The sequence below is a fragment of the Mustelus asterias genome, unplaced genomic scaffold (assembly GCF_964213995.1).
Source record: "Mustelus asterias unplaced genomic scaffold, sMusAst1.hap1.1 HAP1_SCAFFOLD_3365, whole genome shotgun sequence".
Classification (NCBI taxonomy): Eukaryota; Metazoa; Chordata; class Chondrichthyes; order Carcharhiniformes; family Triakidae; genus Mustelus; species Mustelus asterias.
In genome coordinates this window covers 10921-34192 of record NW_027593310.1, presented here as the reverse complement: position 1 = coordinate 34192, position 23272 = coordinate 10921, and the positions used below count along the sequence as shown (strand labels likewise).

The 23272-nt window shown below is 42.9% G+C and overlaps 1 protein-coding gene across 1 annotated transcript; it reads left to right on the top strand.

Annotated features, from left to right (window-relative positions):
- The first annotated feature begins 348 nt into the window (after positions 1-348).
- Positions 349-23053, top strand: LOC144490495 (EH domain-containing protein 1-like). The gene is made up of 2 exons (XM_078208236.1): positions 349-509; positions 16547-23053. Exons 1-2 carry the CDS (start codon positions 381-383, stop codon positions 17066-17068), a joined length of 651 nt encoding a protein of 216 aa, XP_078064362.1. The 5' UTR covers positions 349-380; the 3' UTR covers positions 17069-23053.
- The last annotated feature ends 219 nt before the right edge of the window (positions 23054-23272 follow it).

The window sequence follows — 23272 nt, the reverse complement described above, 5'->3', positions numbered from 1 at the left end:
AGAAAATCTTGAATAATGTGCAAAGCAGAGAAAGAAACTTGATTGGAATGGATGAGTTTCTCGTGAGATAGGGACTGATGGGCTGGGAGGGTCAGAACTTGTGTGCTGCAGTGCCACCACTGGCAGGAGGTGTTGTGTGAAGTTTACAAAGTTTCCATTGTAAATAATCAAGTCATAATGTAAATGTTGACTCAAAAAGGTGATCATGACATGAGCAAAGGAAGTAATGTTTGTTGACAGGAAGTATGTATAGATGCAAAACTTTTAATCTACAGTAGATGAATACGAAGGATACACTGGGTATTGAATTTTGTTTTCTAATCATTACCCGTATTGCTTTCCAGGTTCATGCCTACATCATCAGTTATTTGAAGAAGGAGATGCCAGCAATGTTTGGGAAAGAAGTAAAGAAGAAGGAGATGATAAGTAGACTTCCGGAGATATATTTCACTCTCCAACAGGAACATAATATTTCTGCTGGGGATTTTCCCAACGTAAGAAAGATGCAGGTACGTTGATGTAAATTAATTTCTCCAATAGTTTTCCACTTGATGGTGTACCGGGAACAGTGCAATTTTTTACGGGAAGAGAGGCTGGGTGTGTGAGGATTTGACTGTTATATCTAGAATTAATTTACAGATTTATCACAAACTAATCTTGCTATTCTGTTTTTTTTAAAAAAATGATCCTGAGTATTCCCTTTGCACTTCCACGTTTTAGTGAGGTAGATGTTATGTTGGTACCAAAATAGAAGAATAGAAACTGGGGGAGCTAAAGAGTGTTTGTTCAGTTAGGTATAGACATTACAACATGGAAACAGCCAATCAGCTCAACCTATCTGACCTGGTGCTTGCCCTCCACGTGAATAAATAATCCAGATCATGTTTACCCTGTTTCTAGATCTATTAATTCCCTTCTCCTTCATTTGCTTATCCAATCTAATAAATATTGACGTGACTTCTGCTTTAACTATTAAACCTGGAAATGAATTCAAAAGCCTGACTGCTCTCTATGTGAACATGTTCCTCCTGCTCACTGTTGTAAATCTCTTTTACATTAAACTTTGAATCTCTGGCCCTTCCATGTGGACTCAACTGCTCGAAACTGTCTGCTTCTAACAATCACAATGTGGAGATGCTGGCGTTGGACTGGAGTGGGCACAGAGAGAAGTCCAGCAGGTTTATTTGGTAGCATGAGCTTTTGGAGCACTGCCCCTTCATCAGGTGAGTGCCACACACCTGATGAAGGGGCAGCGCTCTGAAAGCTCGTGCTACCAAATAAATCTGTTGGACTTTAACCTGGTGTTGCGAGACTTCTTGCTCTAACAATCACATCCCATTTTTTCATAAATATAAACACTTCAGTCAAATCACTCTGTAATCTGTGTCATCTTAATGGAAAAAAAATGATTTCTTAAATGATTCTTCATAACTTCATGGCCTTTATATTCTATAACCCAGATTAGAACCTAGAATTCTGCAAACTTTTTTTTTTTACAGTGAGCTTTTTGAAAATTATTTCATGGAATGTGAGCATTGCTGGCCAGGTCAGTATTTGTTGCCGATCTCTAATCGTCCTTGAGAAGGTGGTGGTGAGCCGCTGCCTTGAATCGCTGCCGTCCATGGTGTAGGTACACCCACAGTTCTGTTAGGGAGGGAGTTCCAGGATTTTGATCCAGCTACAGTAAAAGAGCAGCGATGCAGCTCCAAGTCAGGATGGTGTGTGGCTTGGAGGGGAACTTGCAGGTGGTGGCGTTCCCATGCATTTGTTGTACTTGTTCTTCCAGGTAGTAGAGGTTGTGGGTTTGGAACGTGCTGTTGCAGGAGGCTTGGCAAGTTTCTGTAGTGCTTCTTACATATGGAATATATCGATGAACTCAGTTTAGTTAGGGAAAATGAGAGATTAATAGATAAAAGTTATAGTCAGGTAGTGACACCAGGGTCTCGGAAGGAAGACACGTGGGTCACAGTTAGGAGGGGTAATAGTCAGAAGGGTGATGTGCCAGAAAGTACCCCAGTGGCAGTCTCCCATAAAAGAAAGGGATGGGCAACAGATGGGAGAAGGGAAGGGAGTGAGCAGTCTGTGGAGGGATCCCCTGTGGTTGTCCCCCTCCAAAATAGGTATATTGTTTTGGATTCTGTGGAGGGGGATGACCCTCCAGGGGTAAGCCACGAGGACCAGATCGCCTCCACGGAGACAGGCTCAGGGGTCCGGAAGGGAAAGAAGGGGTTTAGGAGAGCGATAGTTGTGGGGGACGCAATGGTTAGAGGCACGGACAGGCGGTTCTGTGGGAGTGAACGAGAATCCAGGATGGTAGTCTGCCTTCCTGGTGTCGGGGTACTGGATGTCTCCGAGAGGGTAGGAAGCATATTTAAAAAGGAAGGTAGTCAAACGGATGTGATTATACACATTGGTGAAAATGATGTAGGTAGGAAGAGCAGGGGGGTCATACGAGAGAAATTCAGGGAATTGGGTGCTAGGCTAAAAAGTAAGGCCTCCAGGGTAGCAATCTCTGGACTGCTCCCGGTGTCTAGTGCAAGTGAGGCTCGGAACAGGGAGATTCTACAGTTGAACGCGTGGCTAAAGGACTGGTGCAAGAGGGAGGGTTTTAAATTCATAGATAACTGGGAAATCTTCAAGTCAGGATGGCAACTGTACAGAAAGGATGGGTTACACAACTGGAAGGGAGCACATATCCTGGCTGGGAGTTTTGCTAGAGTGTTTCGGCAGGATTTAAACTAGTGTGGCAGGGGGGTGGGGAACAAAACAGTAGGTCAGTAAATACTGAGGCTGGGGTTGAGCTGGGGGCCAGGGCAAGGCTAGCTAAGAAGAGGAGCACTCTGGAGGAGGATGACCTGAGTGGGCCTGGAGATCTGAAGTGCATCTGCTTCAATGCGAGGAGCGTAACGGGTAAAACAGACGAACTTAGGGCCTTAATGCTTATGCGGAATTTGGATGTGGTTGCGGTGACGGAAACTTGGTTAAAAGAAGGACAGGACTGGCAGCTGAATATTCCGGAGTATAAGTGTTTTAGGCGAGACGGAGGGGCTAAAAAAGGTGGGGGAGTAGCGATATTAGTTAAGGAGCATATTACCGCGGTGCAAAGGGTAGACAACTCAGAGGGGTCATGTACTGAGTCGCTGTGGGTGGAACTCAGAAACAGGAAGGGTGCAGTCACTATGCTGGGGGTGTACTACAGACCACCCAACAGCCCACGGGAAGTGGAGGAAAGGATATGTCAGGAGATTCTGGATAGGTGCAGAAAAAATAGGGTTGTTGTAGTGGGGGACTTTAATTTCCCTGGCACAGACTGGAAGGTGCTTAGAGCTGGGGGTCCGGACGGGGAGGAATTTGTAAAATGCGTACTGGAAGGTTCTTTGGAACAGTATGTAGATAGCCCGACTAGAGAGGGGGCTATACTGGACCTAGTTCTGGGAAATGAGCCCGGTCAGGTCGTCAAAGTTTCGGTAGGGGAACATGTGGCAAATAGTGACCACAACTCTGTTAACTTTAGGATAGTCATGGACAGGGATGAGTGCTGTCCTACGGGCAGGGTGCTAAATTGGGGGAAGGCTAACTATAGCCGGATTAGGCAGGAATTGGTGGATGTTGATTGGGAGAGGATGTTCGAGGGTAAGTCCGCGTCTGGCATGTGGGAGTCTTTTAAGGAACTATTGATAAGGCTGCAGGATAGGCATGTGCCTGTAAAAAGGAAAGGTAGGATTCGAGAGCCGTGGATAACCAGGGAAATTGAGGATCTGATTAAAATGAAAAGGGAGGCGTACGTTAAGTCCAGGCAACTGAAAACAGATGGAGCTCTGGAGGAATACAGAGAGAGTAGGAAAGAACTCAAACGGGGAGTTAGAAGGGCAAAAAGAGGTCACGAAATGTTCTTGGCAGGCAGGATTAAGGAGAATCCTAAGGCATTCTATTCGTACGTTAGGAACAAAAGAGTTGTCAGGGAGAAAATCGGACCTCTCAGGGACAAAGGAGGGGAATTATGCTTAGAACCCAAGGGAATAGGGGAGATCCTAAATGAATACTTTGCATCGGTATTCACGAAGGAGCGGGGCGTGTTAACCGGGAGTGTCTCGGAGGGAGGTGTTGACCCGTTGGAGAAAATCTCCATTACAAGAGAGGAAGTGTTAGGTTTTTTAGGGAACATTAAAACTGACAAAGCCCCAGGGCCTGATGGCATCTATCCTCGACTGCTCAGGGAGACGAGAGATGAAATTGCTGGGCCTCTGATGGAAATCTTTGTCGCTTCTTTGGACACGGGTGAGGTCCCTGAGGATTGGAGGATAGCGAATGTGGTCGCGTTGTTTAAGAAGGGTAGCAGGGATAACCCAGGAAATTATAGGCCAGTGAGCTTGACGTCCATGGTAGAAGTTGTTGGAGAGGATTCTTAGAGACAGGATGTATGTGCATTTAGAACGGAACAATCTCATTAGTGACAGACAGCATGGTTTTGTAAGAGGGAGGTCGTGCCTTACAAATTTGGTGGAGTTTTTTGAGGAAGTGACAAAAACGGTTGATGAAGGGAGGGTCGTGGATGTCGTCTATATGGATTTCAGTAAGGCATTTGACAAAGTCCCACATGGCAGGTTGGTTAAGAAGGTTAAGGCTCATGGGATACAAGGAGAAGTGGCTAGATGGGTGGAGAACTGGCTTGGCCATAGGAGACAGAGGGTAGTGGTCGAAGGGTCTTTTTCCGGCTGGAGGTCTGTGACCAGTGGTGTTCCGCAGGGCTCTGTACTGGGGCCTCTGCTATTTGTGATATATATAAATGATTTGGAAGAAGGTGTAACTGGTGTAATCAGCAAGTTTGCGGATGACACGAAGATGGCTGGACTTGCGGATAGCGAAGAGCATTGTCGGGCAATACAGCAGGATATAGATAGGCTGGAAAATTGGGCGGAGAGGTGGCAGATGGAGTTTAATCCGGATAAATGCGAAGTGATGCATTTTGGAAGAAATAATGTAGGGAGGAGTTATACAATAAATGGCAGAGTCATCAGGAGTATAGAAACACAGAGGGACCTAGGTGTGCAAGTCCACAAATCCTTGAAGGTGGCAACATAGGTGGAGAAGGTGGTGAAGAAGGCATATGGTATGCTTGCCTTTATAGGACGGGGTATAGAGTATAAAAGCTGGAGTCTGATGATGCAGCTGTATAGAACGCTGGTTAGGCCACATTTGGAGTACTGCGTCCAGTTCTGGTCGCCGCACTACCAGAAGGACGTGGAGGCGTTAGAGAGAGTGCAGAGAAGGTTTACCAGGATGTTGCCTGGTATGGAAGGTCTTAGCTATGAGGAGAGATTGGGTAAACTGGGGTTGTTCTCCCTGGAAAGACGGAGAATGAGGGGAGATCTAATAGAGGTGTACAAGATTATGAAGGGTATAGATAGGGTGAACAGTGGGAAGCTTTTTCCCAGGTCGAAGGTGACGATCACGAGGGGTCACGGGCTCAAGGTGAGAGGGGCGAAGTATAACTCAGATATCAGAGGGACGTTTTTTACACAGAGGGTGGTGGGGGCCTGGAATGCGCTGCCAAGTAGGGTGGTGTAGGCAGGCACGCTGACATCGTTTAAGACTTACCTGGATAGTTACATGAGCAGCCTGGGAATGGAGGGATACAAACGATTGGTCTAGTTGGACCAAGGAGCGGCACAGGCTTGGAGGGCCGAAGGGCCTGTTTCCTGTGCTGTACTGTTCTTTGTTCTTTGTATACTGCTGCCCTGTTCATCAGTGGTTGAGGAGTGAATGTTTAAGATGGTGGATTGGGTACTAATTAAGCAGGCTGCTTTGTCTTGGTTGTTGTTGAGTTTCTTGTGTTGTGTTGAGCCACATTCATCCAGATAAGTGGTGAGTATTCCATCACACTCCTGCCTTATCGATGGTAGACAGGCTTTGGGGAGTTGGAAGGCACGTTACTCGCTGCAGAATTCCCAGCCTCTGACCTAATCTTGTTGCTACAGTATTTGTATGGCTGGTCCAGTTCAGTTTTTGGTCATTGGTAACCCCCAGAATATTGTTGGTTGGGGATTCAACGATGATAATGCCATTGAGTGTCAAAGATAAATAGTTAGATTCTCTTTTGTTGGAAATGGTCGTTTTGGTGTAAAAGTGTTACTTGCCACATGGAAGCTGAAGCAAACATTGCCCGCACCTTGGTATTTATGGACACAGCTTGCTTCCGCATCTGAGAAGTCATGAATGTTTTTGAAGACACTGCAACCAGTGAACATCCCCACTTCTGACCTTAAGCTAGAGGGAGGGTCATTGATGAAGCAGTGGAAGAACCTGAGCTGCTGTTATCTTTCCCTACACCAAGGCAACTGATGGAATCTAAATTCAAGTAACTGATAAATCAGTAATAAAAGGCTAGACTCCATAATGGTGACCATGCAATTACTAGATTATTGTACAAAACTATCTGGCTCATTAATGTCTTTCAAGGAAGAAAATGTACTGTCCTCACTCAGTCTAGCCTACACATGACTCCAGGCACACAACAATGTGGTGGACTCTTAAATACCCTTTGAAATGGCCAAACAAACCATTCAGTTGTATTAAAATGCTACAGAAAAGTTTTTTTTTAAAAAGAGGATGTAACCAGACAGACTATCTGGCATCGACATAGTCACTGGAAATGTCAAAGGCACGCCCTACTCTATCAATCCTGCAAAGTTCTCACTGACATCTGAGGATTTGTGCCAAAATTGGGAGAGCTGTCCCATAGACAAGTCAAGTAACAGCCTGATATAGTCTCTGAATTATAACTTACAGCCAATATCCACGACTGCTCCATCACCATCCATGGGTGTGTCCTTTGCTACCAGCAAAACAGACCCACCAGGGGTAGTGGCACATTGATATACAGTCAGGGAGGCATGGCCCTGAGAGTCTTCAACATTGACTCATAAACGTCTCAGGGCATCAGGTCAAACATGGGCAATGAAACTCCCTGCTCAATGCCACTTACCATTTCCCTGTGTTGGTGAATCAAATCTAGGCATTCATGATGCATTGTGGACCATCAACAACAACAGATCTGCATTCCGCCACATCTCATGGCCTGACTTCTCAATCACCCAACTATCACGATTAAATGTAGGGTATCTACACTGGTTCAATGAGTACAGGTGAGCATACCAGAAGCAGCATCAGGCGTACAAAAACATGCAGTGCCAATCAGGTGAAACTATAATACAGGACTAAATGCAAGCTGAACAGTGGAAGCAGCATGCAATAGATAGAGCTAAGCAAAGTTTCGGATTCCTGTTGTATTCAGTTTTAAATGGTGGTGAGCAATTCAGCAAACAAGAGGAAGAGGCCCCATCCCTGACGTCAATGATGGGAGAGCCTAACACATGGGAGGAGGCTGTAATATCTGTAAACATCAGCTAGAGGAGCCCAGTGGATGATATGTCTCGGTCTCTTCCTGAGGCCCCACCATCATAGATGCCAGTCTGCAGCCAATTCAATTCAGTCCCGTTGATAAGAAATGACTGAGTGTAGTGGACGCAACAATGGCTAATGGCCCCAATAACACCCTGGCAATAGTGCTGAAGACTTGTGCTCCAGAACCCTAGCCAGGTTGTTCCATGACAACTACATTGTTATCTGCTTGACAATTTGGAAAATTACTTGGGTATGCCCTGTTCACAAAAGCAGGACAAATCCAATTAACTCAATTACAATCCATTAGACTACTCTCAATCATCAGCAGAGTCTTTGTTATTGACAGTACTATCAAGTGGCACTTAGCAATAGCCTGCTCACTGATGCTCAGTTTGGTTCTGCCGAGACCACTCAGCCCCTTGGTCCTCAGCCCTTTATGTCCTTGGTCCAAACAGAGCTAGACCAGCCATTTGAATACTGTGTCTATATGAGCAGTTCAGAGGTTGGCAATTCTGCATCAAGTAACACACCTTCTGACTCCCCAAAGCCTATCCACCATCTACAAGGCACAAGACAGGAATGTGATGGAATATTCTCCATTTGTCTGAATGAGCGCAGTTCCAACAATACTCAAAGCTCAACACCATCTAGGACAAAGTACCCCACTTGGTCAGAACCCCCATCCACCACTTTAACATTCATTTCCTCCACCATAGGTGGCATGGTTGCACATTGGTTAGCACTGCTGCCTCATAGCGCCAGGGACCCAGGTTCGATTCTCAGCTTGGGTCGTTGTCTGTGCAGTCTGCACGTTGTCCGTGTCTAGTTAGGTGCATTGGCCGTGCTAAATTCTCCCTCAGTGTGCCCAAACAGACATCGGAGTGTGGCGAATAGGGGATTTTCACAGTAACTTCATTGCAGTGTTAATGTAAACCTACTTGTGACACTAACAAATAAACTTTGATGCACTATGGTTGTTATGTGTACGTCCACGAGATGCATTGCAGTAAGCAACTTACCAAGCATCCTTTGACCACATCTAACAAACCTGCTACCTCAACCAAGAAAGAGCAGCAGGTATATGGGAATGCCACCATCTGTCGTCTCCCCGCCAAGTCACACACCTTCCTCACCTGGGACTATAGTGTAATTTCTTCTATAAAAGCAGAAAACAGCGGATGCTGGAATTCTGATATTCTAATGCCATAAGTGCCCATAGTTCTCTCTCCACTGGAACTGGAACTCCAAATTTTGAGTGAGAGTTGGACTTGGTGATCCTGTTCAAACCTTTCCTTTTGTCTTTCTGCACACCCCATGATAACTAGGTCACTACTGCCTTCTCTGATTGCACTCTCAAACTCTCGCCCCAGGAACTGCTGTCTTCCTGCAGTGTCAGATTGTCTCCGTCTGTGCCTCATTCTGGAAGTTTGAGTTGAACAATGAGTTGGAGACACTTCACAGACATAATGCTTGATTCCCCATCCTGCTGAAGTGGCACATCACTATCACTTCCTGAGCAGTCATGTGGAGCTCAAGTTGTTTACTCTGCTTTACAGTTATTTTAGTGCATTTAACATCAGATTTAAATGGATATTAAAGTTTCCGGGCCTCTGTTCACCACGGTTGTTCATCAAACCTTTTCCTTTTTCCTTCTAACAGGTAATGAGACTGCCAACTTAAATCCCTTTTAATTAAATATTTAACACTGGTATTTTAGGCCTGTGGCTATTTAACTAAGTGATTCCATACAAATAGTAACCATTTTTAGTAGATCGCCAAACTCGCTAAGTATTTTATGAAGCACTGTTAATGCCGTTTTGGTCCCACGCAGCTCACGATCTGTGATTCCATCACTAAGCCCTAGGCAGCACAGACCATTCCAGTCATACTGAGCAATGCATGCCATCTCACCAGAATGTGATCAGGCCTGTTTGGCAAAATGTTTTATCCTGTGGTAAAAAGACCTTCACTTTCAATAATATAAATGTTCCAAGTTGCGAGGCTGAAGCAGCATACATGAAGATGTGAGCAGCTTGCACTTTACCTATCTGTGGTTTTCTCCACCCTACCTGAGCCATGTACGTCAGCAGTTCATCGTTATCTTTTTGGTCTGCTTTGTAGTTTTTGATGTGAAATTGAAAAGTACAGGAGATTTTTGGGCAATGCTCCATGTTTATATCAGCTAATTTATCTTGCTGGCACTACATCAATGATTCTGCAGCTTGAAATGGGAGTCAGAGATACTAATGTTACCGTTGGGGCTATTCGGAGCTAATCTGATGTGCATGTAAAAGCCGCTATTGTCTGATGCTTGGTAAAACAGATCCTATAATAATGATGCAACCCAGTGGTGTGAATATTTACACCACTGCAGTGCCTATATTTGCCACAAGAGGGCATAGGTTAGATTGGGTGGAAGTTCACATGAGGTAGACCAATACCTGACATCAATATCTGATGAATGAGCCAATTGTCATTGAGCTAATGTTTCAATTTTTTGACAGATATGTGTTCAACCTGCTGGCATCCCAATACAATTGGTATATTGCTTATGCGTTTGTAGGTTTGCTTCATATCTAGGCCAGTGTTTGTGTACACTAGATCTATTTTGTAGAATATGTCTATTTTTTTTGTGTGATGTGTATATATTGAGGGACATGATGTTGAGAGAGGATGAGCTGTTTGCATAATGGGTGATCTTTAGGCGTTTTATCTCATTAGCATTTTTTTTGCTTTTGAAGTTGCCTTCCACATCCAAAAATCCTGCCATGTCAAGAAGAGAGGTAATTCTATCTTGACTGAGGTACAAACGACATCCTGTTTAATGAAGTGAAAACATGAGTCAAGCAGTTATAGTGCAGACTTTCAACCCTGACCCCAGTAGAGTTTGAGGGTGTGCAAGCACTGGCATTTACTGACGTATAGAGGAGTGTCTCATACTGGAAGCTGATCATGATGGACTTTTGGCTTCTGAAATTGAAACTGTCGATATTAACCTTTATAACATGGACTGCAGTATTAGTGATCTCAGGCGGGAGAGTTCTCGAATCTTCCCAACTGCACATGCAGGGGCCTCCTGGGACATTGAAGCGTGCTAGAAACTAAGGCTTGTCAGTAATAATGCCTCTAAATCTGCCTGGGAAACAGTGGTGGGTTTGAGTTGAGATGGTAGATAGTGGTGGTATATGTTTATATATCACTTGCACTTGTATGATCGTAAAACAATTTCCCTATTTTCAACTTTTTTTCTGGCAAAGATAATGAGTTTAGAAAATTGGAGGTGGCAAGGGCACATAATGTGGACTAGGTGGGGGACTTCAGTGTCCTCCCGTTTATTGTCCAGGTCTTGTTGAATTTGGGCATCGACTGCTTCAGTATCTGAGGAGCCGTGAATAGTGCTGAACATTGTGTAGTCATCGGCAACCAACCCTACTTCTGACCTTGTGATGGAAGGAAGGTCATTGATGAAGCAGCTGAAGATGGTCTGGCCTAGGACACTGTCCCGAGGAACTCCTGCAGTGAGTATCTCAGTATTTTAGCTGAGATGATTACATACACTTCCTGTCAGAAGTGTTGATGCTGATCAGTTTGAAATGTTAGAGCAAAAGGCATGTTGAACCAGTAAGCTTTACATTTAACCAGAAGTTGGACTTAAAACGGAAAGGAAAACAGAAAACAGCTTAGTTTTTGTTGTTAAAAAACTTCACTTGCAAGAGCAATAAAATTTTGAGCTCAGGGCCTGGGGTTGTTTCCATGTTCCTCATACTGAATATTTCAAGCGACTGATCTTACTCTGGCTTTTCTGCTGCAGATTGAGGACATCAGGAGTGAAGCCTTTGGGCTGAAGCTTTTGAATAGTTAAGTAGGAATATGCTTCATTTCTGCTTACATGGAAATCCTTGTTCCCAAAACCAAGGGTTTAGAACAAAACTTGTACATTCTGCGGTGTCCAATTTGTAATCCATAGCTTAAACGTTGGAAGAAAATCAGAAAAACAAAGAAACAATTTTTTTATGCGTGAGGAAGCTGCAGTCGGTGCAGTGAAATTGTTTGAAAAGTTTGGAAATAATTCATGGCACGGTCTCTGGTGTAAACACACGCACTAAAAAATGGGAGAATACAATGGCAGCGCTTTGGCACTCTTTAAAGGTCAAATAATGTTGCATTCTTCTTGGACGTGGGAGTTCCTTTGCATTTCCTCATGTTTCTGGAATGAGACATGGACTGTGTTAAAAGCAGTCGCCACTGAACTAAAGTAGGCCACTCAGCCCATCAAGCCTGTTCCACTAAGATCATGGCTGATCTTACTCAGCTACACCTTCCTTCACTATCTCATAATTGCTTAGTTCCTTTAGTAACTGAAAATCTATCGATCTGTGTGTTGAACATACTCCCAAGCACTGAACATACTCCCAAGCACTGAACATACTCCCAAGCACTGAACATACTCCCAAGCACTGAACATACTCCCAAGCACTGAACATACTCCCAAGCACTGAACATACTCCCAAGCACTGAACATACTCCCAAGCACTGAACATACTCCCAAGCACTGAACATACTCCCAAGCACTGAACATACTCCCAAGCACTGAACATACTCCCAAGCACTGAACATACTCCCAAGCACTGAACATACTCCCAAGCACTGAACATACTCCCAAGCACTGAACATACTCCCAAGCACTGAACATACTCCCAAGCACTGAACATACTCCCAAGCACTGAACATACTCCCAAGCACTGAACATACTCCCAAGCACTGAACATACTCCCAAGCACTGAACATACTCCCAAGCACTGAACATACTCCCAAGCACTGAACATACTCCCAAGCACTGAACATACTCCCAAGCACTGAACATACTCCCAAGCACTGAACATACTCCCAAGCACTGAACATACTCCCAAGCACTGAACATACTCCCAAGCACTGAACATACTCCCAAGCACTGAACATACTCCCAAGCACTGAACATACTCCCAAGCACTGAACATACTCCCAAGCACTGAACATACTCCCAAGCACTGAACATACTCCCAAGCACTGAACATACTCCCAAGCACTGAACATACTCCCAAGCACTGAACATACTCCCAAGCACTGAACATACTCCCAAGCACTGAACATACTCCCAAGAACTGAACATACTCCCAAGCACTGAACATACTCCCAAGCACTGAACATACTCCCAAGCACTGAACATACTCCCAAGCACTGAACATACTCCCAAGCACTGAACATACTCCCAAGCACTGAACATACTCCCAAGCACTGAACATACTCCCAAGCACTGAACATACTCCCAAGCACTGAACATACTCCCAAGCACTGAACATACTCCCAAGCACTGAACATACTCCCAAGCACTGAACATACTCCCAAGCACTGAACATACTCCCAAGCACTGAACATACTCCCAAGCACTGAACATACTCCCAAGCACTGAACATACTCCCAAGCACTGAACATACTCCCAAGCACTGAACATACTCCCAAGCACTGAACATACTCCCAAGCACTGAACATACTCCCAAGCACTGAACATACTCCCAAGCACTGAACATACTCCCAAGCACTGAACATACTCCCAAGCACTGAACATACTCCCAAGCACTGAACATACTCCCAAGCACTGAACATACTCCCAAGCACTGAACATACTCCCAAGCACTGAACATACTCCCAAGCACTGAACATACTCCCAAGCACTGAACATACTCCCAAGCACTGAACATACTCCCAAGCACTGAACATACTCCCAAGCACTGAACATACTCCCAAGCACTGAACATACTCCCAAGCACTGAACATACTCCCAAGCACTGAACATACTCCCAAGCACTGAACATACTCCCAAGCACTGAACATACTCCCAAGCACTGAACATACTCCCAAGCACTGAACATACTCCCAAGCACTGAACATACTCCCAAGCACTGAACATACTCCCAAGCACTGAACATACTCCCAAGCACTGAACATACTCCCAAGCACTGAACATACTCCCAAGCACTGAACATACTCCCAAGCACTGAACATACTCCCAAGCACTGAACATACTCCCAAGCACTGAACATACTCCCAAGCACTGAACATACTCCCAAGCACTGAACATACTCCCAAGCACTGAACATACTCCCAAGCACTGAACATACTCCCAAGCACTGAACATACTCCCAAGCACTGAACATACTCCCAAGCACTGAACATACTCCCAAGCACTGAACATACTCCCAAGCACTGAACATACTCCCAAGCACTGAACATACTCCCAAGCACTGAACATACTCCCAAGCACTGAACATACTCCCAAGCACTGAACATACTCCCAAGCACTGAACATACTCCCAAGCACTGAACATACTCCCAAGCACTGAACATACTCCCAAGCACTGAACATACTCCCAAGCACTGAACATACTCCCAAGCACTGAACATACTCCCAAGCACTGAACATACTCCCAAGCACTGAACATACTCCCAAGCACTGAACATACTCCCAAGCACTGAACATACTCCCAAGCACTGAACATACTCCCAAGCACTGAACATACTCCCAAGCACTGAACATACTCCCAAGCACTGAACATACTCCCAAGCACTGAACATACTCCCAAGCACTGAACATACTCCCAAGCACTGAACATACTCCCAAGCACTGAACATACTCCCAAGCACTGAACATACTCCCAAGCACTGAACATACTCCCAAGCACTGAACATACTCCCAAGCACTGAACATACTCCCAAGCACTGAACATACTCCCAAGCACTGAACATACTCCCAAGCACTGAACATACTCCCAAGCACTGAACATACTCCCAAGCACTGAACATACTCCCAAGCACTGAACATACTCCCAAGCACTGAACATACTCCCAAGCACTGAACATACTCCCAAGCACTGAACATACTCCCAAGCACTGAACATACTCCCAAGCACTGAACATACTCCCAAGCACTGAACATACTCCCAAGCACTGAACATACTCCCAAGCACTGAACATACTCCCAAGCACTGAACATACTCCCAAGCACTGAACATACTCCCAAGCACTGAACATACTCCCAAGCACTGAACATACTCCCAAGCACTGAACATACTCCCAAGCACTGAACATACTCCCAAGCACTGAACATACTCCCAAGCACTGAACATACTCCCAAGCACTGAACATACTCCCAAGCACTGAACATACTCCCAAGCATTCACAGCTCTCTGAGATGGAGCATTCCAAATATTTGTCATTTCTCCTCGTCTCGGTCCTAAATGATTGACCCCTTATTCTGAGACTGTGATCGCTCCCACTTGATTCTAGACTCTCCAGCCAAGGAAACCATCCTCCTTGTACCTACTCGGTAAAGCCCTGTATGAATTTTATATATTTCAATAAAATCACCTTTCAGATTATTTTTTTATGAGTTTGCGTCAATTGTAAAGGGATCAGTTTTAATTTCCGTGGATAATAAGTACTGGTTCATGTGACCTGGCAATTGTTGACCTGGAAGCAGTACCAGCAGAAAGGAAGTTGAGACCAAAAGCTGTGTGGTTTACAGACGCAAAAAGAGAGTTCCAGGCAGAGGTGATCAGCGCACATTCGCTGATACAAAGTGAAGGCAGTCAGAGACAAAGAGAAATTGAAGAAGAAGAAATCACTGAGTTCAGTTTTTCTGGTTGGCAGTAAGGACAGGAACTCCTCGAGGGACTGTGCAAGCTGGCCTATAAGGTCTCATACCTGGAAAGCTGTATGATTAGCTCAGAGACAATAAAGGGCTGGGTGTATTCCCAGAAATGACCAAATCGTGAACTGGGGTATTCCACAGAATAGAACCCCTAAGGTGCAGAGGGAATCCATTCGGTTTATCAAGTCTGCATCGACTCTCCGAAAGAGCATCTTCCCCAGGCTATGAAATTTAACCTTTTATTTGAAGAATCATTTGTCTGTTAATTCATGTTTAAGTTCTGTTGGTTCTTATTTGTGTTAAAGTAAAAATGACAAAAAGTGAAATTTCATTGATAACTTTTTCATTTGGGTGTCTTTTGACAAATTCAGTTATTTTGGTTTACGGTTCCTCCAAGCATCCCAAGAACAGTACAAAATCAAAGGGTAAAAGGGAGGGAGGCACTTGAAATAATGACAATGAAAAAATGCTAGGAAAACTAATAGGGCTAAAATGTGGCCTGTATCCTCGGGTTATGCTGCAGAGATAGTGGATGCATTGGTTGTAATCTAGTCCCGAGGTTCTGGAAAGGTGCCAATGGATTGGAAAACTGCACATGTAACACAACTGTTCAAAAAAAAAAGAGGGAAACAGATTGCAGGAAATATACGCGACTTAAACATCTGTCATTGGGAAAATGTTAGAATTCATTATTAATGAGGTAGCAGCAGGATATTTAGCAAATCATAGCAGTCAGGCAGGATTAACGTGGTTTTGTGAAAGAGAAATGGTGTTTGACAAATTTATTTTGAGTTCTTTAAGGATGTAACAAGCAGGAAAACCAGTATTTGAATTTCCAAAAGGCATTCAATAAGGTGCCACATAAAAAGGTTATCACATGATGTTGTCAATGTTGGAAAGGGTAAATCAAGGCTAGCTTCACGGTGAATTGAGAGCAGGTGATGCTCATTGAAGCTTGTATTTAAGAGCTGGGTTTCTTCCCAGTGGGGGAGGCTCCTGGCCAATGAGAGGTTCGAGAAGGGAAGAGTAGTGTTTGTGCTGAGCTGTTGTATCACAAACCTATTATGAATCATCAGAATGTCTTCTGCTGCCTAATTCAGTAATTCACTTAAAGGTAAGAGCTTATGATGTTGGGATGATATATTAGTATGGATGGAAGATTGGCATTCATGCTGCACATGAACCTCTTCCCATTCTTCTAATCCTACCGGCATAAGTTTCTCCTCTTTGTTTATCGAACTTTTGCTTAAATGCAACTAATCTAACAGCAGAACAAACCCTCCATGTTGTGTTACTCTGTAATATTGACAAATATTCAGATTGAGTAGATGATACTTGGTGATTTGGCAACTGGACAAATTTTGTAGTTCCTCGATCAGAATATGAAAGGACTAGTGGCCAGGACTGACTCGATTTTGCTGCTATTTAATGTTTAATTTTTTTTTGCTTTGGCAGGAAATGCTGCAGTCCTGTGACTTCAGCAAGTTTCATACTCTGAAACCCAAGCTGCTGGAGGCAGTGGATGAGATGTTGGCCAATCACATTGCTGAACTGATGAACCTGATCCGGCAAGAAGAGGCGAGCAAGCCAGCACAGGCTGTGACGGGCGGGGCATTTGATGGCAACCTTAACGGGCCCTTTAATGAAGGGTATGGTGAGGGTGCCGGCGCAGGAATAGATGAGAGTGAGTGGATTGTGGCAAGGGAGAAGTCAAAGTATGATGAAATTTTCTACATGCTCTCACCAATTAATGGCAAAATCAGCGGGAACAATGCAAAGAAAGAAATGGTCAAGTCTAAATTGCCAAACACTGTCTTGGGGAAGATCTGGAAACTGGCTGACAACGATCGGGATGGAATGCTGGATGATGAGGAATTTGCTTTGGCCTGTCACCTGATTAAGATAAAACTCGAAGGATATGATTTGCCCGGTGAATTACCAGAGCATCTCGTACCTCCATCCCAAAGAAAGAACTGAGTCCATTTAGTGGAGAGACAAATTGGTGAATGAATGGCAGAAAGAGCTGTTCAGTTAATTCTGGGAGAGGATGGTAAGGGCCGTTTGGGTACATTAGATCTATTTTCTCTAACATAAACCTAAGATACTTAACATTTTTGCTAAATCAAATGCTGGTGCATTTTAACTGGAAGATATGAAGATTAGTGGGTCACGTTGCACACTCTCATACCTGGACTTCCAAAATCGCCCCAGAGCATGATGCAGTGCTGCACAAACATCTGATTAACATGACTGAGTATTTCTACATAAGCTTCATGTTTCTAAAATGTCCTGACTGGCTACAGATGTGCAAAGATCTTGCCACTCTTCCTCTCTGGTCTGTCCCTCTTAATTTCCTCCACTCTGTCATATTCCCATTCTTAGGGCCATCTGAACAGGTTTGATCTGGTGTGTGACCAAGATATTGGGGCTTTCCACTTCTGAACAGGCCGCAAACTTCCTGAAGGTAATGGTGGGCTGCCCTGTTAGTTCAATGTTTTGCCAATCCCTCATGTAAAGTATTTCCTGGCTATACTAGAATCTGGGGAAAATTCACCAGAGGCTTGCAGCATAGGTTGATTTAGCTCAAGCCAGTCCCATGAGCTGGAACTATACTGGTATGTGACTATAGTAGTACTAGTCTAGCCCATGATGAAGTGCTACGTTTGTAACTGTGATCAGTAGATAAATACTGCACCAGCACAATGTGAAGCAAGATTTATTTATTGGTTTATTTTTGCTAATCAATTTTGAAAATATTCTGTGGAAAAGTTCTGGTGACCAAAATGTTGAAACTATGTTTCCTGCCCTCCAATATTTTATTTAACGGAAACGGTTAAAAATTGGAGAGAGGAAAATGCCATGTGTAGCCCGTGGAACATTGGTCTCAGCCAGCAGATACCAGAAGGAAGCAGACCTCAAATCCTGGGATTTGTATGTATAACGGTGTAACACTGTGAATGGAGAGTGAACTCCACATAAAATGAAGTGACTTCATCCTATTGAATTTTAAAGAAACATTCCAATTCAAAGCCTCCAAATAGTGGCTTCTGATCGAACAGGTGATTTGAGTAAGAGCCTTGACCAAAACAAAATGTGCAGGTCACAAGTTGTTAAAAGGGACTGTATTACCACATATTGCTGAGTCTACTAAAAGTAGATGTACTACTTGCTCATTTAAAGGCTTCCCTTTCTTACCTGTTAGCGCTTCAAAATTACTTGTTTTTGGGCACTGATATTGTGTTGTAAATCATGCCCTACAATGGGGGACCAGGCTCATATTGGCAGGAATGGTTAGCTTTGGGGGCTACTTTACACAGACCAACAGCCAGAACTTACATTTACACTGATTTTTTTTAAAAAGTCAAAAATCTCCCTAAATGCTTCACTAAGATGTTGGCAAAAAAATATACTCTGCATCATGATGTTCTCAATGGAGTGAAAGGCTTTGCCTGATTCCTAGCTGCCTCCCAGCAGTTTTAATTCATAAGGTAATGTCATCAGGGCCATAAGATGTGCTGGTAATTGTGCATGTTGTGGGTTTACTGCAGAATAGTTTGATCTGAGAGGTCACACATGCACTCATTCTTTCCTCAAATTTGGAACTGCCAACCACTATCCTTCTGTAAATATAAAGAGAGGGAGGAAGAATTCAAGTCAGCTGGGTTATTTCTTTATTAGAATTGCTTGGAACTTGAGGGTGTTGGGGAGGGCGGGTGAAGTTGTTTGGGCGAGGGAGATATTTGTGAAGCTGCACTGTTTTTGAAACATCAAAGTGACAATATCAGGCATCAACTAGCAGGAAGGGGATTAAGTTCAAACAATGAAAAGTTACTTTGAAGTTTTGGCATAGTTGACATTTATAAAAAAGGTTAGAATAATTACATTGTTTGCAGAATATTTTTCCTGACTCTGCTTTATTTTGCTGTACATTTAAATACTATGCAGAATCAATTAAGTGTAACTTTCTTTCTTGATATTCCACAATTTCTTAACAGGATAAAGTACTGAAAGTCGTAATTTGAGAGCTGATGAGGTTATTTGGTTAATACACCATGTTACAAATCACTTTACAGCCAGCACTTTTAGGAAAGGTTCCATTTTAAAACTCAGCTGCTTCAGTGCAGTAGAGGGACAAACCTGATTTAGGTCAATTTCATTTCATTCATGACTCAACTGTAAATTTTTGCAGATAAACTTTGTTTTATGTTGCACTATTCATTGTTTTATATTGCACCATTTATGAAGTAAGATGATAAGTATATATTTTTTATTTACTCGGGCATATGAGGCAGGTTTAGGGAAATATTGAATGTGACAACTGTACTGGGGCTGCTGCTAAATATTCAGTGATGAGGAATGTTAGAAAGTGCCAATCAGAACTTCTCTGGGATCTGTTTTTCTGAGAGAAATTGCAATGAGCCTTTAATGACTAGTAGCAAAATCATAACAGAGGATCCCAGGTGCTAAACAGTTGAACTGGTCCTGGGTGAAGGCTGCAAAGAGTGAATTCAGGCTGTTTTAATTAACCCCTCATAATACTGGTGAAAACCATACCGTCTATAGTGCCTGCTGATAGTATCCAACTTCCAAATTTGTCGATACTGAATCTCAAGCTTTATCACCAGGTAATTTTGGTAACTGATGGTAAAGCTGAAGATTAAAAGATATATTTATTTTTACGTCATAGTGACCAATTTGTTTCCTGCAATGTCTGCCTGAATTTTAAGTTTGGACACATTGGGTGTAACTCTTGACATTCGTCTGCCTATCTGTTGAAATGGCTGTCAATCCTTCTGGATTTTCTGGCTAAAACTTCACCCAAACAAACATTGCTGGTTCTCATAAATCTATCCACAAAAATGCCATTACACCTGTTTTTGCCGTTCTGTGTAATTTTGTTTGCAACACTTCGTGTGTGTATAGTTCGTGTGTATAGTCCTGTTGTATAGTTTGCCCTTCATTCTCAGCCTTTTCTAAATGGCAGACAGTAAGTGATAGCTCGAAGCTACCCTACCTACTAAACTGAGAATATGGAGACTGATTCACGAAGAGCAGAATGAGGCAAATGGTTACTGCCACCTAGAGGCTATATAACCACCTCTGTTTCTAGTTAAAGCCCTCAGTTGTGCAGTAATATCTTTAATCTGCTTGTAGGCATACTGTTTCCTGGAGCAGTATTTTGAACTGGCAATTTTTAAAATCACTGTGTACTTGTATGTTATTGGAGACCTCTAGATGCTGCCATTGAAGCTGAGAGATTAATTGCTTTTTATTTGTAGGAATAGAAGCCATGAATGCACCACTTTTACATTTGCATTTAGAAATTGTGGGGAATAACAGATTGCATTACATTTACAGCACAGCTTTCCCCGTCTCTGAAAAAATCTCAACTGGAATCTAATAAAAAGCGAATGTTGCCTGAGAATCCAGTGCTCTGGCATCCTGATGTTTAACAGGCAAGTTAAAGGAGCAACATGTTAGATGTTGACTGCCAAGATCATTTTTTTTTCATGGGGGCGTGAGAGATTGTTCCCTATTGCAATGAAATTTGGACAAAATTTATTTATTTATAAAATTGGTGCCTGCTATTTAAGAAACTCCTATACAAAAGCAAAATACTGCAGATGCTGAAAATCCGAAATAAAAACAGGTCAAACGGCATCACTGGAGAGAAAAGCACAGTCCATGGATGGGAATTTACAGCCTTGCTCGAGCGAGACCGGAAATTCCCACCCGAGGTCAACGCATACTTCCGTTGTCCGCCCCTCGCCTGCTCTGATTCTGTGGCGGGTGAATTCCGGCGATCCAGCTTTGTGGTCTTGTATCAGAACCCGAGTGAAATGCCACAAGCCTGAAATGTTAATTTGTGTTATTTCTCCCCAAATGCTGCTGCACCTGCTGCTGAGTATTTCCAACATTTTCTGCTTTTATCTTATAAAGTTAATCTAGAAATGATTCTCTCTTTAAATGGAATGCATCCATTCTGCAAAGAGGTGGCATCTTAGCACTTAAAGTTTCCTTTAGGGCAAACAGCGTAGATATTTTTATAATATCACATACAAAATGGTGAACCAGAATATGCTCCAATATACAAACTAAAGCAGTTAGTGATCTGGGGGCTGTACGAAAGTTGAAATGAAGAATGAGCCACCGCTTGTGGTGGGTGGCTCATTGAATTTTCCAGTTGTACTGTGGCTGGAATCTGCCATCTAATTGAAAATTGCGGCATTTGAACAAAGCCTTTTCTAACTATCTGCTAGTCTCCTAACTGAAGAGTGCACCACTGAATGATTTTAAAAAGATGTTTACTACAGATGTGGTGACTTGGGGGCGGACCTCAGTGACACTGATATTAATTTTAATTTCCATCAGTAATCAACATGTCAATCACAAGCTGAAAGGAGAATGGAAACATGCTACTTGGGGCTAGATAAACCTCTGAAGGTAATGGGAATAATAAAACAAAAACATGCTTGTAAAACATAAATATTGGAATCATATGAGTGTTATGAGCAAAATCTAAACAGTGCGCAGTCATCCAAGCTCTTGACAACCTAAGAATTCTAATAAGTATGGTATCCTGTATGGAAAGCTTTCCCACAGAGGAACTCTTTTTTTTTTGTTGCCAGTATAGCTGGTACTGCCAAAGTGTCGCATTTTCTTGCATTAAATTTAATATTAATGTGCCATTTCCTAGAGCAGTGGACGCTGATTCCTTGTCTAATTAAGCCTCGACTCACTCTCTCTCTTTAATTATCTTTAGCTCTCTTCCTGATTGACAAAGTGTATTGTGTTGGTGAATTATGCTTTGGATGTTGTTAGTTTGAGTCATTTTTCTTACTCAAACGAGCTTGGAGGTGGACAAATTCAAACTGTTACTGCTTGGGCTCTGTGCCACTCCCACAGCTGCATACTTTCCTTCGGAAGAATTTTCAGCAAAATGTGAATGAGGAAGTCACTCTATTGCACTGTTCGTGGGAGATATCCTCTATCCAACTGGTTCATACCAGTTGAGTATTTTTTATGTGCTCGAGGAGGCCGAACAGGTGAAATGGTGTGTGTTAATGAGCATGTTACTCCTGTAATTTGCAATGAATTGAAACTATTCCAGGTATACAGGATAGGCTTGAGTTGTGCACCTGTGATACAGCTAGGTTGTTCCACCCACTCTTACCTGAGAGACAGAATTCCTTGCAGCCTCTTGTCTAATTGGTTCATCAGAAGAAGATTGCAGTCAAGGGAGAAAGATTGTCCTTAGACTGTGGTGGAAAGTTGAATGGATTAATTACAAAGGGAAAATAGAAGGTGCTGGATATAACAAATGCACTCTGATGTTAATGTGTCACATAAAAAATCAAATACTGCCATAGAAGTTGTTCAGGATCTGAGACATGCCAATATATTTTTAATTTGTGTCAGTTACAGACCAGTGGATCTTGTTGCAACTGAATGACTTGATCAGCAACTATCCTGTTCTTTGTCCTTGTAGCTGCCTTTTGGGGACTGTTACCTGTCAAATCATTCTGTATCATTTTGTATATTTGTGAAGCAAACTGCAGCTTAGCACATTGAGCTGAGAATACACTATTTCAAAGTATTTTGCACAACTGTTTGTGATGGATTGTTACTAAATGTACCATCCTTGGAGTAGTCCCAAACTTAACTGGATTATTTGAAATCTGACCAAATATCAGACTGTCCTGCATTGTTTATGAAAGAAAGTTTAAAGTGATACTGGGCATGTATTCAAAAACCTGCTTCGGCTTTAGACGCTCCTCTTTATAAACTCTAAACCTGAATTTAGACTTTAAGTTTAAACATGGCTTATCTAATATTTTTCTTTCATTTTTTTTCTATATATTGGAGAAGATAGAATGATTTTATAGCTTCAAAGTTATTACATTTACATCTTCAATGTAATACATTAAAATGTTCTCTATGAATAAATAAAATCTTGGTTTCTAAGTGAATGTGACTTTCTTTTAATTGTTTATGTTCTCATGCCAGCTCTTTCCATACACCTCCTTGATGGGAGAGTGAGAATCAGAGTTCTGCATTTCAATTGGAGAATACAGCTCGTTCTGATGTTCTAATTGACATACCCATCATTGTCTGCATAACTTGTGCTGGTGCACCAGAGGATAGCATCAAATGTGAACCTCACTTCAAGCTTGTTAATTG